The following is a 14,196-nucleotide window of genomic DNA, read 5'->3' as shown; positions in this document are numbered from 1 at the left end:
CTTTTATTTTCAGATAGTGTTCCGAAATTAAACTGTGGCAATTTTCGTTGTCATTCATCTTTGATTTTGGTTTTCTCCTAGACTCCTTTATGCTCGACAAAATATTTTAAAGAATCAAGCTTCCATCCAAAAGGTGTTTGAACTTTTCTTACTTTAAATCATTGTTGTTAATAAGAAAAACATTAGGTCATAACAATTTTAAACCCTCTTCTAAGCGTTCTTTCATTCCTTGGATTGTCACTATACCCTTATGTACACAAGAATACAGGAAAAAGCTATGAAAGAGTATTTTGGTTTGTGATCAGCTAAAAGATGTTTGTTAGAATATTATCATTAGTTGGTCATATACAAAGTTACTACATTGTAATACTCCAATATTGCAAAAGAAGGAAACTTGGGACATCGGCAATTTAGTATGTTTACTTGAGACTACAGCAAGATAATGGCTGTCAAACGGGCCGGGCTAGCCCGGTTTGGGATTGGCCGTTTTAGACCGGCCCGGTAGTAAGGGGCCTGGCAGGGTTGGGACGGTGACAAGACTGTGCCGGGTAGTTTTTTGGTACCGGTTAATCGGATCGGTATGACCCGTTATGGTCAAGTCACATGGGAATCGATTAACCAGTCCGGCCCGGTTCAATGGCTATTTTTTTATTTTTTTATAATTACGATTGTTATATAAAATTTAGAAAAATAATTTAATTAAGCCCGGCCCGGCCCATTAGACCTGGAACCGTTCCGGTTAAATTTTGCACCGGGGAAGCCCGGAACCGGTAAACCTGGTAAAAAATAACCGGAACCGGCCAGTTCCCTTTTCCTCTACCCCTAACCGGCCCAGCCAGTTCCCTTTTCCTCTACCCCTAACCGGCCCGGCCCCTTGACACCTACTGAACCTCTTTAAATGAAGAATGTGATTTTTTGCTTCACCTCATCACAAGGATTCAGATCAGTCAACGGTTCCGGTATGTGCAAGTATAAAAAAAATCAATTTTGTAATTCTAATCTAAACATTGATAAAACTCAAAAGCAGATATCACTCCTTTTTTACTTAGGTACTGCTGTTTTACAAGTGTTTAATAGTAAAATCATTTGTACAATATCAAAATTATTTCCTGCAAATACCTTCTACACAAACAGACTGAGCAATACTATGCATGTTTTATCCTTTTTGCTTCTTCTAAATTATCAACATGATGTTTAAAATTATGTCTCTTAATTATTTACAGGTATGTATCAGCAGATGCTACTGGAAAGCAACACGTTTTTGGGTAACATATGAATGAATAAGAAATAAAAGGATTAGAAAGAGTAACATTTTTGTAATGGGTTAATTTCAATGGTCATCCAACTTATCATTTATTTTACAAAAGTCACTTATCTATTTTTCATCACTTAAAAGTCACTCAACTTTACTTTTGTAACTTAAAAGTCATTCTAGTTCAAAACTTATAAAATATCCTATAAAAATATGGTATGATATTAAATTTAATTAAAAAATTTAATTATAGTGCCACATAAGCTTAGATGGATCATACCCGGACTAGCACTTTTCCTTCTTTAATTGTTCTCTTCTTTTCCTTCTAATGTTCAAAATATTAACCACAAAATCAAAGTGTTAGTCCGGTTAATTGTTCAAATATTAATAACTCATTTTGGTTATAGGTCAAATCGGGTTAAGGAAGAAATGAGTCTAACTTAGATATGGTCTATTTAAGCTTAAGTAGCATTATTGTTAGATTTTTTAATTAAATGTAATGTCATGTCATATTTTTTATTGGATATTTTATAAGTTTTGAACTAGAATGACTTTTAAGTTACAAAAGTAAAGTTGAATGACTTTTAAGTGATGAAAAATAAATAAGTAACTTTTGTGAAATAAATGATAAGTTGGAAGTGAAAATAACTTTTTTGTAATAGCTCTGTATTTCTATTTCTACACAAATTTATTTCTTGCTGATAACGGTATAACTTTATTGACGTTCTACGCCCCCACTAGTAAGTTATATACACCCGAATAAATAAGTATTGACCTTTGAACAGATTGTGAAGCTCCTAATTAAGATACTGCCAAAGTTATCAATCTCTGTGGTGGAGTCTATGCCTATCATTTTAAACACGTGGTGTTCCTCTCTGTCCTTTCTTTTTCTTCATTAGATTTTTCAGAAATCTTTCTATTATTTTATAACAATGATTGGTGGTCCTAAAATTGTATGATATAGAGACTTGGCAAGTAGTAATAATTTTGTTATCTAATTATTTCGAATTCATTTGGAAAAGTAGATAATTAAAGAAAGGAAAGCAAGAGGGGAACCCTATATAAGACTGGAACCTACAACTTTCATTAGTGGTGGGTATCGGTAGTTTCGGTTCGGTTATGAATATTATCGGTTCGACATATCAGTTATCAATTTATAAATATGTTAAATCGATAACCAAACCAATAAGTATCGGTTATGGGATATCGATTTGTAGGTTATTAATTTTTATTGGTTCAATTATAGATTTACCGGATAAGAATAAAAAAATATCCAAATTTTTTTATTTTTATCGTAGAAATCGTGATCATACTGTTAAGAGAAAGGAACTAAATTTTTGTTGTTAAAAAAATGGATTAAATTTCAACTTTAAAAAAGAATTTTCTTTGCACGTGAAAATCCCAACGAATGATCTCAATTTTCAAAGTTATAAGTAGGAGTAAGTAATAGGACATTCAACAATCTAATCTTACTAATTATTTAAGTACATGGTGGATAATTTGCTGTTGACGGCCTAGTTGTGGCGAGGGATGCCTTTTGTGAGCCTCCAGCACTCCCATTGTAGGAAGACTTTTGTGCGAATAATTCAACCGCTGCTAAGGCGATCCAATCTCTACTGAGGTAATCCAATTTCTACGAAGGTAATCCAATATTTTTGAAGTTTGAACTACAACAAAAATATTTATAGGTAGGGTTCAAGATTTTTAAAATTCCGAAAGTCATCACATTTAAACTCCGTAAGAATGTAGTATTGATGACATAGATACTAAAAGAACATAAGAGCTCATATGGAAAATTCCTAGCATATGCCGTGAAAACCTGGCAATATGGATACTCCGGATGGATTATGCCTGCCCTGAAAACTTGGAGTTCATAAAAATTCCCGCTTCCTAACAAGATGAATGGATCAAGAGGATCCGAAAATTCTAATAGTTTCAGCGGGTGATGTGATGATATTGATGAGGGACTTGGGGGCCTTGGAAAGCATGAACATTTGGCATGCTAGCCTCTTCTTCCTGTGTCTGATACCACATGGGGTGGAACCTTTTTTAAACCCATTGAAAAATTCACTTGGCCTCAAAAGGAAATCAGCAAAAACGTTATATTTTCCTTTCAAGTGTTTGACCTGAAACTTGTACGGAGAGAACCACTAAGCCCATCTGAGAATTTGTGGATTCGGAATGACCTTTGGATTCAGCTGGATCTTTCTCGCAAAAGATTTCATATCCATCTCAATAAGAAACTCTAAGTGAATTAGGAAAAAAATAAACTTTTTAATCCCATTTTTCATTGCAAGAATCTCATTGAAAATGGAATGATAGTGTTGTTCAACATCTTTGGATCTTCCACTGGCGTAACCACATATTTTTTTCTGATGATTTTCTTCCTCAAACAAAATTGCGCTCCAATATTCATTACTGGCATCTGTCTGCAATAATTTCTTTCCATTGGAGGGAATGTGCAAAAATTTGACACTTTGGGACATCTCTTTTATTTTTTCCACTCTATCATTTTGTTCCTTGCCCCATGGCTGTGCATTTTTCTTCAACATTTTCGTGAGAGAAGAAATATATTTAGAAACATTAGGAATAAAATCTCTCATATAATTTATTATTTCCAAAAATTATTGGATTTGTTTCGTTGTGAAACCAGTATAGAGGAAGTTGAGAAGTTCCTGAGAAATAGGAGGACTTGGGGTGCATTCTCCATGGAAAAAATGCATGCCCAAAAAATTAATTTTATTTTTTCAAAAATAATTTTTTTGGCTGAAAGCATGATGCCATTTTTTCGCACTAAAGATGCAAAATAATTGAGCAAATTCGTGTGCTCCTCCCAACTCCCAAGTACACTGAATAGTAAAATATCATCAATATATACAAGTGATGTGTTGAGGATGGGCTAAAATACTTTTATCATGGCCTTTTGAAATAAAGATGGAGCAACTTTTAAATCGAAATGCATGACTTTTCGCTAAAAATGGTAATGCGAAAACTAGTTTTTTCCCTATCATCCGGGTGGATTCCCAATTGCCAAAAGCCTGATTTGAGATTAAACTTAAAAAAATATTTTGCTTTGGCAAGTTGAAAGAAAAGAGTGAGCTTATTTGGGATGGGAAACTTGTCATCAAAAATAAAATGATTGAGTGGTCGGTAATTGATTACCAATCTCAATTTACCTCTTGTTTTCTCGGCTCTTTTGTTAACATAAAATGCTTCGCACGCCCATTGTGAATTAGGCGGCTCAATGAGATCAAAATCCACTAGTTCCTGGCATTCCTTCTTTGCAAGCTGAAGGTGGTCGGGATTCATACAAGAGTGACTTGCCTTTGTAGGATTGATATTCTCATTTTTCTTGTAAGGCGGCTTGATGAAGAACTCTTTATTTTTCCGTAAAGGATTGTCACATTTGGTTAAGAATTCAGTGTGAGATTCTGCACAGGAGTGTTGTGTGATTTGTGCTTCAATTTCCTTGACTTGATCTTCTTCTGTGAACTGGAACAATCTCGGGACTGCACAATATGACTTGAATTGCTCTTTGAATGCTATCCCGTTGGCTTTGATATGGAGTTTGTCCTGTAAAATCCTGTAAATGTCAAGACTAATAATCAAATCCTTACCTGGGATATCTGACCCAATCAATTTAGTCTTGTACTTCAGTCCTGGGAAGAATTCGATGGTGATCGGGTGCTTGGTAATGACAGTTGTGGTCAGTATTCCATTTGAGGTTGTGTTGAAGTTCTCAAAGTATGGCACCCAATACTCATCTGGAAAGACCGTAGGATTAATGAGTGAGGAGGTTGCTCATGTGTCAAAGAAGGCTATGCATGTGTTGGTTTATCCCACTTGGATGCATAGACTGCAATTTTTGCTTGCGGGATCACCGTGATGCTATGGATCGCTTCTTTCACCTTTGGCTTTGGTTCTGAAAATTGGTTATGATCATCACCGTATTTCTTATAAACATCCGGGGAAAAGAGAATGTTCAAGCGAGAAAACTGATTCAAGGTCATCGTCCTCACTAAAATAAACACATGTGTAATCTGCAATTTTAGAGAGAAGTCTAATAGACTACTTGGACTGCGGGCAGTTCCTCATAAAATGTCCTATTTTATTACAAATGAAACATGCTCTATTTCTCCTTGCATTTTCCGGCCTTCTCCTTCTGAAGTATTTTGTTTTCCTTATGAACCTGGACTTGTCGTTTGAGAATTTTGGCAACCTGAACTTTTTGAATTTCTTCTTTGACACATGGAATGAGAAATCTTTCTTTCTTGTGATTAAATCTGATATGCGTCAAGCTCTATCAAGTGTTGGATCATTCTTCATTATCAGTTTCAGAGTAAATCTTTTTGCACAGATATTATCAAGAGCATAAAAATGGCTTGCCTAATGTAATCAATATTCGGAGCAGTTATTGGCTGGTATCTATCTTATATGATGGTCATGGTTCGACCATCCAATATCTTTGGTAGGGATGAAATAAATGTTTGTTTTAGATTGATATCCCCACCCAACTCGAAATAGATTTTTGTCATTTTCTGAAATGTTTGTCAATGATATCTCTATCCAAAGATAGACACTTTATTTTAAAAAGTTGTCTTTGAAGTTTTTCATGCCTTTGTCCAGCATCGCCACAGAAAACTTTATGCAATATTCTAATGTTAAAAGCAAAATTTTGGGAAGTAAGGAAAATATTTTTTGTCCTGCAACCCAAGTGAATTCCACCAGTCTCGAAGAATACACCAAAGGCGAGAAGTGAATTCGAATAGGCTTACGTACTTTTCTCGCTCTGCCTCATTCTTGGTCACCATCCAAGTGTAGAAATCTTGGATTCTTTGAGGCCATCTTGAGAATTTTATATCATCTAAGGTTAAGGTATGAAAACCAGTACCTACATGTTTGGCTGTTACAGAATCATATATCCTTTCTGGAATGGGCTTATCAGTCATTCCATCTTGATCATTGTCAACTTCGGAGACCTCTGGGTCCCTGGGCTGATTCATGAAAATGGGAGTAAGTTCTTCTTCTGAAGAATCTTGGGAGGAATTAGTACTTACCTTAAACTATACTCTATTGGAATAAGTACTTACCTCATGTGAATCACTTTGTAGTTGGGCAACATAGAGTCTAGGGGTTTGGAGGGTATATATCATGACGTTCTCATGGTTGGCATTTTTTTTTGAGATTTCTCCTACCTCTTTTTTTTTTTCGAGCGTCTCTGAGCGGCAAGTGCATCTTTTCTTTCCCAAACTACCTTTGCAATGTCAAATTCGGGTTCTTCAATAACTTGAGTAAATGAGTTATGAGCAACTATATGGCTTTTTCTTTGGGGAGAGGAAAAGCTTGAAAATGATAATCTAGCTGAGGAGGGGAATAACTTTGGGATGAGAATGTACTTATGGGAGGAAGATAAGTGACCTGAGGACTTCTGAATTTATAGGGAACAAAGTGATCACTTTTCAAGAGGTGTATTTGTTCTCTTAGAGACATCATCTCTTTCTGCTACTCCTACTGCAAGAAATGGAAAAGAGAAGTACCCGGTGGACAAATATCGTACTGCAAACTTGCTAACTTGTGCTCCAAGACTTTGATGAGTCTTGCATGCTGAGAAGACTTCTCTACAACATGTTCCACCTTTTTCTCAATATTTTCTACCCTGACAAGCATTTTATTCTAAGTGTGTGCAACATTTTGAACAGTGCTATCAATTTTGTTCAAGATTCTATTTTGAGAAATAGAATTTTTGGACTACCAATTGATTGTTGCTTCAATATCACTAGATTATGGCTTTTCTCCTGAGGGTAAAACAACTTTCTTTTTGGAGATCTTGGGGCCATGATCTGCACCAACTTTACTGAAATATTTAAGAGGTGGAAAATCATGGGCATAGCCGGCGCTAACGGGACTATACATTAGTATTACAGGATTTTTGGGCAAAGGAGTTGCCTCGCCATTTTCCCAACTAGGGGTGATTGGCTTGACATCTTTTCTGGTAGTTTTGGTCATTCCTGAGGGTTATAGCTGACAAGGTATTCATACTTACCTGAGTGGCTGAACGAGCCAACTGACGGGTCGTCTCTTTCATACTTTTCTCGAAGGCATTTTGCAGATGATTTGCACTTTTTATTTTCGGCCTTCTTGTTTTTCTTGGGCACCCAGTAGTATTCTACTGGATCCTCAAGGAATTCTTCCAAGAACATTCAATATCCCATGGGCAGTGACCTGTGAAAAGATCCTTGAACCACCACACAGTTTTACCTTCGGTGTCAAAGTGCACAGTCAAATCATGGTCGGACATTATTCCATCTATCTATTCAAAGAAATAGTTTGGATCATATCTATAGGGAAAGTGGTACATTCTGTATCATATGGAAAGAAAATGTAGTCTTGTTTAGCTTTTTAAGGTGAGAATGGTCAAAACTAATCAAGATAGTTTGATCATTTTTTCTCATAATGGTTGACTCAGTAGATGTGCGGGGTTCTGGGGGCTCTCTCAATTTTTCATAATTTTTCACCCATGAATCTGAAGAATTTTTACAATTTCTTCTTTTGAAATCTGTCTGGGGATCTGGGTGCATTGGGTAGTAACTTTTGTGACATCAATACTGATGAGCAAAGCATTACCGTCACGGGGGGGGGGGGGAGATCCATGACATGATTCTGAACTCTCCATGCAATCTGATAGTGAAGAGTTGCTTGAATGGCATCCTTAGCAAGCGTGGCTACTAGGATATAGACTTGAATATTCAATGCCTTCGTGAGATATGGATCATATAGAGATATTGAAATTCAGGAACATAATCACGAAGACCGTTCCTGCATTCAGAGTAACTTTAGTTGTGCCAAGATTATCATATTGGTATTCAAGATACCTTGTATCAAGGAGAGAAATCCTTGCAATAACTAGTTGACTTTTTCGTTCATGATAAGTTAATGTTATCTGGACAACTTCAAAGTGTATGTGAGTGAAACTGTGACTCTTCCATTGCTTTGAAAACTCTTCAGGAATCTGCAAAGTGATGAGTTGTCCTCCTTATGTTGCATAAATAGGATGTTGTTCAAGTTTAGAAGCAACAACATATTCCCTAACACCTTTGGCCTTTGTTGGACCAAAGAGTAAATTTGAGACCATGGAGACAATTGTCTTTTAGCAAAAGCGGAATAAGGATTTATGAGTGGCAAATAGGTAGATGCAATTTTTTGATTTTCGACTAAGACTTCTATTTCATACAAGTAATCATATTCTTTTGCAAGGGTTTTTGAAATAACAGGTGACATATTAACAGCTGCATTAGAACGTACAAGACTAGAAGATGAAGATGCGTTATACATAATTTGAGAAAGGCGCTCCATCCTCCAAAATGATGGGTTTGACTCTGATACCATAAGGAGTGGGTGTAGTACCAAAAATCGTAGAGATCGGTAAAACACTAGAGTAGAGATTGAATTACTAGAATAGAGAATTCATTACCTTCGTAGAGATTGGATTACTTCGGTAGAGATTGGATCACCTTAGCAACGGTTGAATTATTTGCACAAAAGACTTCCCACAATGGGGTGCTAGAGGCTCACAAAAGGCGTCCCTCGCCATAACTAGGCCGTCAACAGCGAACTCGAAAAACCTTTGCTCTTCTAATGCAACAACTACTAAAACAATCTTTCTAAACTACTAAAGCAATCTTCCTCAACTACTATAACAATCTTATTCAACTACTAAAGTATTTTGAGACTCTACACTCAAATATAAATCAGTCATATCCCCATATTTTATAGGAAGAAACTATAAGAGATTTAGCTAGAAGAAGACATTTTAACACAAGAGAACTAGGTTGGACATAAGATTTAGGTTGGAAAAAAAATCATAGGTTGGACAAAAAGAAAAATAAAAAATCTGAACAACTAATTCTTTAATGTTTAGATTAAAAATCTTAACTGAAGAATGAAGATGAGAAATTTAAAATTTTTTAAAACTTACCCGAAGGATTAAGATATGAAGATAAGAGTAAATGTTGAGAGATTTGAGAGAATGAAGCCATAAGGTGGCTTATATAATTAGTGGATAAAATTATAATTTTGATTAAACTTATTGGGTTGTCGGTTAAACCGTTTATAAAATTAGGCAAACCAAAACCCGAACCAATAACCCAATAGTTAAATAACATTAAACCATTACCGAACCATTTGCCCAATAATTAACCCGCTATTAATAACCCAATAGCATTTTATGAATTCGGATTATCAGTTATACCCGATATATGCCCAACCCTAACTTGCATCACTGATACAGAAAGAAATTACAATCGTGAACTATATTTTTATAGGTCCAAGAACAGTTAGAGGTTATAAATGGACGAGTTGTCTCAAACTCAAGTAGGCTAAAGTGGTCATGGCTAACTTCGGCCAAAGTTTACTTAGGAAAAACAATTAGGATAAGATGGGTCAACTAATGGGACATCATCTAACACGTCCAACATGACCCAATCCGCCATCTTCTTTTATTTGCTTTTTGAAGGAACAAAAAGTGAACTAAAGTATTTTTCTTAAATTATTAGCTCAAATTCTTTCATATTTACATAATTTTCAATCTTCAAATTCCATTTTAGATGTTTGGTTATGAGTTTTACTTTGACCCCTTGAGTTATAACAAAGAACTAGTGGTGACAAACGAGCTGGTCGGGTTGGATATGGGCCGTGTCGAAAGCGGATAATGTAAAAACGGATAAATTATCTGACCCGACCCATATATAATACAGAATAAAAACGGGTTAACCGACTGATAATATGGATAGCTTCATGAATATGATCACTTTTGTGAGAATTCCTAGTCTCCCAAACTTGAGGCACCCCCAATTTGAGGCTTTACAAATATAAAGATTAAACTCATTGATTATCCATGAATTATTTTACATGGTTGTGGCTGATATAAGCATCTTTCTTGGACATCCTTTGCAAAGGATAAAATCTCACTGTACTAGTACAATACCTCTCAAGGAGATAAAATAAATAAATAGAAATACTTTTTTTTCACAGATGAGATGAGATGATTTAAATAAATAGAGTTTAAATCTTTAAGGTGAGATGATTTAAACTATATAATATGGTATCAAATCACATAGAGATCTGGATATGAGTCTTGTTGGGTTTTAAAATAAATGTGTGAAAAGAAAATGGAGGGAAATAATTTTTTTGAATTAGTTCCTTTTTACAAATGAACTTTATCCCTCATTGGATGTTAAAAGGAAGATTATGTATTTATATATAGAAGCTTTTCTTCTAGTTCTTAATGAGTTGAGAACATAGCAAGTCTCGCGTCGTCGGACTTGTCCTTCATTTGATAGGAAGAAGGAGATTATTGTGCTTATATATAGAAGTACTTCTTCTAACTCTTAAAGAGTTGAGAAGAGAGCAAGTATCGCGTGGTCATCGTTTGGCTTCGACTTTGGCCTTCACCGTTATTTATTTTTATCGAAATTTTAATTTAAAATTCACGAAACTTGTGGCTTGAAATTATTTTTTCATTTATGTTTTTCTAAATTTCTATTTTCTCATTCTGTTTATGAACACAATTTACTAACACGTCTTACTATCATTCTCGAACAAAATATTTTTGGCGGAATGGCTTCTTGGACACTTAAACTTGTAGGGCATTTAAAAGCCAATACATGAACTTTAAACTTTCTCATTTGAACATTCAAACTCATGATTTCCTTAACTAATAAACACATTTGACCGTTGACCATGCCCATGTGGCATCAGTTGGTCCTAATCAGCCTGCTGCGAGAGGAACACCACGTACAAGAGCGTGAGAGCCCTCCTCCCAACGCCCTACGGTCCAACATGGTGTGTATTTAAGTGGGTTCTTATTTATTCATTATAAAATACATTATCCCAATATTATATAGAATTTGAAGCTCCATTCCTCCATTTTTCTAAAACGGAAGCTTTATTCAATTTTTTTTCTTTTTCCAGACCATGAAAATGATGCAAAGTCCTATATTTTGTCATTGTGGAGTTGAAGCTAAGTTTTGCATCACTTGGAAGACAATAAATCCAGGAATAAGGTTTTATGAGTGCTCAAATTATGGTCGAAATAATTCTTGTAATTTTTTAGGTGGTTTGACCCACCTCTTCCAGATCACTATAAACAAGTAATTTCAGGATTGTTTTCAAGAATTAGAGAGAGAGATCGACTACAACGTATGAAGATGGTGAAGATCATTGTAACTTTAGTTATTGTATTAACACTAATCACTGTAATTTCCTTCTTAGTCTAGTTAGCACTAATCATTATAATTGTCTTCATAACCCTATGTACAATGATAATTACAAAATGTATGATGAATTTTTGTGGAATGAAAAGCAATGTTTGACATAAATAAGCAGACATATATAAACAACCAATTTCGTTCAGCCTTCTTGGTTGATAAAATTAGCTATTGAAATTTATCTAGTGGCAGAAACAGTTTAAACATTGTGACAAAATAAAAGTCATACTTAAACATCCATAGTTAACCTACAAATAATGTTCTGCAACTAACATACTTAAGCTATCACAAAAACAAACATTTAGCAGATCATTGTGGTTGAGATTGGTTGATGTTTTGTTGAGATTGTCTCAAGTTGGGACATGGAGACTGGCTTGGTTGAGATGAGGAATGGACTTGAGGTTGGCTAAGGCTTGCTTGAGTTTGTCTTCTCCTCAACTGTTATTGAAGTTGCCTTTGTGTTATAGAATTTCTTCCTTCCCACCTTAGTCTAGGTGCACTGTATCCAAGATCAATATTGGTCTACCCATCATCCACTATTTTTGAAGAAGCAAAAAGTACCTTATCTCTTGATCCACACTGCATAGAAAGTCAAATTAGCAGCCAAACTACTAATAACTAAATAAAACTCTAAATTACTTACCTTTTCTATCATTGTTCTTTAATCACTAAACAAAATACCAAATCCAACAGTTCTTGGTCTTCCTCGAAGTCAAGTAGCTCTTGACCTTCCTCTAACACTAGATAGAATATCCTCAGAATCCTTGATCTCATACTTCCAGTATCCTGATATAAGATAAAGTACTATCTAATAATGCAAAAATGATGGTCCTACTACAGCTTAACTAAAGAAAAAAATGAATACTTATAGTTGCACTTGCAACAACTGATGGATGAGTATTTCTGGTAGCAGCAGTTCCAGATCCACTTGCAGCCTGAGATGTTTGAGTATTTCTGGTACCAACAGTCCCAGAACCACTTGCAGCAGCTGATGGTTTAGTTGTTCTTTGAGCAGCATGAGATGGTTGATTTTTCTGATACCAGTAGTTCCAGAACCACTTGCAGCAGTTGTTCCTTGGGTAACATTAGTATTTCTAGTACCTGCAGTTCCAGATCCTTGTTCTTTCTGAAATTTTCAAAAAAAAAAAGAGTTATAGATATACCTTGTTGCAGTTTCTCTCATGGTAGTCATCCTTTCCATCACCTTCACTCTAATCTCTTCTAACATAGTTATGATAGACTTGCGCCTAGCAGACATGATCCAACTGTTAAAAGTCTCACACATATTGTTCTCCACATAATCACATTCACTCCAATCTTTAAAGAATGCTCTACACCAACATTGTTTGGTGTATCTCTGTAAATCCTCAATGATCTTACTGTCTCTCAATTTTGTCAACACATGCATCTTAGCCTTGAGATATGCTTCAAATGAAGATCTTGCACACACCCAGAACTTTTCTTTCTTTCCTCACCTTCCCACTTTTGTTTCGAGTTGCTCCATATGTGTCTTGCACACATTCTGTGCTCAGCATTTGGCATCAACTCAACCACAGATTGAACAAGTCCCTTAAGCAACAAGAAAAAAAGTTAGAATATCAAAAACATATATAAAGTAATTACAGGAAGAATAAAAAGAAATATATACCTTCTGCATTTCAGAAATGATGGTCAGCCCTTCTTCACCTTGGGATTCTATGAGCTGCAAATCATGCATCAGGCACCTAAAAAACCATGACCATGTGTTCTTTGTCTCTTTTTCAACCATTGCCCAAGCAACAGGGTACATTTGGTTTTTACCATCTTTACCAATACATGATAATAACTCACCTTTACACACACCCTTCATAAATGCTCCATCAAAGCCAATAACATTTATACATCTTTCCAACCAATCTCTTTGCAAGCATGTAGACAAACATAAATCCCCATAAACACCTCTTTACCAGGTATTGTCTCTTTTGAAGTCTTCACAATAAAAGTGTTGCTAGGGTTTGTAGGCCTCTGCATGTCAGCATAATTAATCATATATTCTAGTAAACTCCTGCTTGTAATCACCCAGATACTTACCCATGACCTGATGTTTAGTCCTGTCGTAGATGGATTTTTCCATATACACACCATACTTTATCTTAATCAAATCCTGCAACTTCCTAAGCTTTATGTGAGGTTGGTTGATAATCTTGTCCTTGAAATGTTTAGCTATCCATGCTTTATTAGCCATCTTGTTTCTGGTTGCTCTGAAATACTTATGAACATGATAGTAGCTGCTGACAATGAAATTCCATATGTGTCCCTCCAAGCTTCCCAAAATATGCCATTTGCATCTTGTTGAGTTCACATATTTTGCCCTAACCTTATGTTGTTCATTAGGCCTCAACTTAATTTGAACTTTTCTTTGTACAACATAATCTTGCAAAGCAGTTCTGAATTGTTTAACACTTTCAAAAACCATTTCCAACTAGAAATATTTTTTCTTGCAAGCAGGATTAAAGTATACCCTGTTGCTATATCTTCTTGGTTGAGGGTTATGTACCCCATCTTCTTCAGCTACTTCATCATCTGTGTATTTGGAACCCCTATCCTTTTACATGTCTTCAAAACCAGAGTTTATACCTACAGGTCCACTAGGTATCTTATCAGTATTAACTTCACTAGATCTTAATTTAGTACTCTTTT

The 14,196-nt window shown here is 35.4% G+C and overlaps 1 protein-coding gene across 1 annotated transcript; it reads right to left on the bottom strand.

Moving 5' to 3' along the window:
• Nucleotides 1-12,039: 12,039 nt before the first annotated feature.
• On the bottom strand, nt 12,040-13,972 carry LOC117275510 (uncharacterized). Its single transcript, XM_070191212.1, has 8 exons — nt 13,595-13,972; nt 13,456-13,521; nt 13,166-13,360; nt 12,968-13,086; nt 12,722-12,848; nt 12,395-12,643; nt 12,199-12,303; nt 12,040-12,096 (listed from the first exon to the last, which is right to left on the bottom strand). The coding sequence occupies exons 1-8, from the start codon at nt 13,970-13,972 to the stop codon at nt 12,040-12,042; spliced, it is 1,296 nt and encodes a 431-aa protein (XP_070047313.1).
• Nucleotides 13,973-14,196: the final 224 nt, after the last annotated feature.

This window comes from Nicotiana tomentosiformis, chromosome 12 (assembly GCF_000390325.3).
Source record: "Nicotiana tomentosiformis chromosome 12, ASM39032v3, whole genome shotgun sequence".
Lineage (NCBI taxonomy): Eukaryota > Viridiplantae > Streptophyta > Magnoliopsida > Solanales > Solanaceae > Nicotiana > Nicotiana tomentosiformis.
The sequence above is the reverse complement of the archived record's forward strand: the minus strand, read 5'-3'. Positions and strand labels throughout refer to the sequence as shown.

Bases quoted from the DNA above. Each gene is read 5' to 3' on its own strand.
- LOC117275510 (XM_070191212.1), bottom strand. From the start codon at position 13,972: ATGGTTTTTGAAAGTGTTAAACAATTCAGAACTGCTTTGCAAGATTAT. The intron at 13,522-13,594 runs GTCATGGGTAAG...GCTGACATGCAG, and splicing joins ACGACAGGACTAAACATCAG to AGGCCTACAAACCCTAGCAA. The intron at 12,097-12,198 runs GTATTTTGTTTA...CTTTCTATGCAG, and splicing joins ACCAAGAACTGTTGGATTTG to TGTGGATCAAGAGATAAGGT.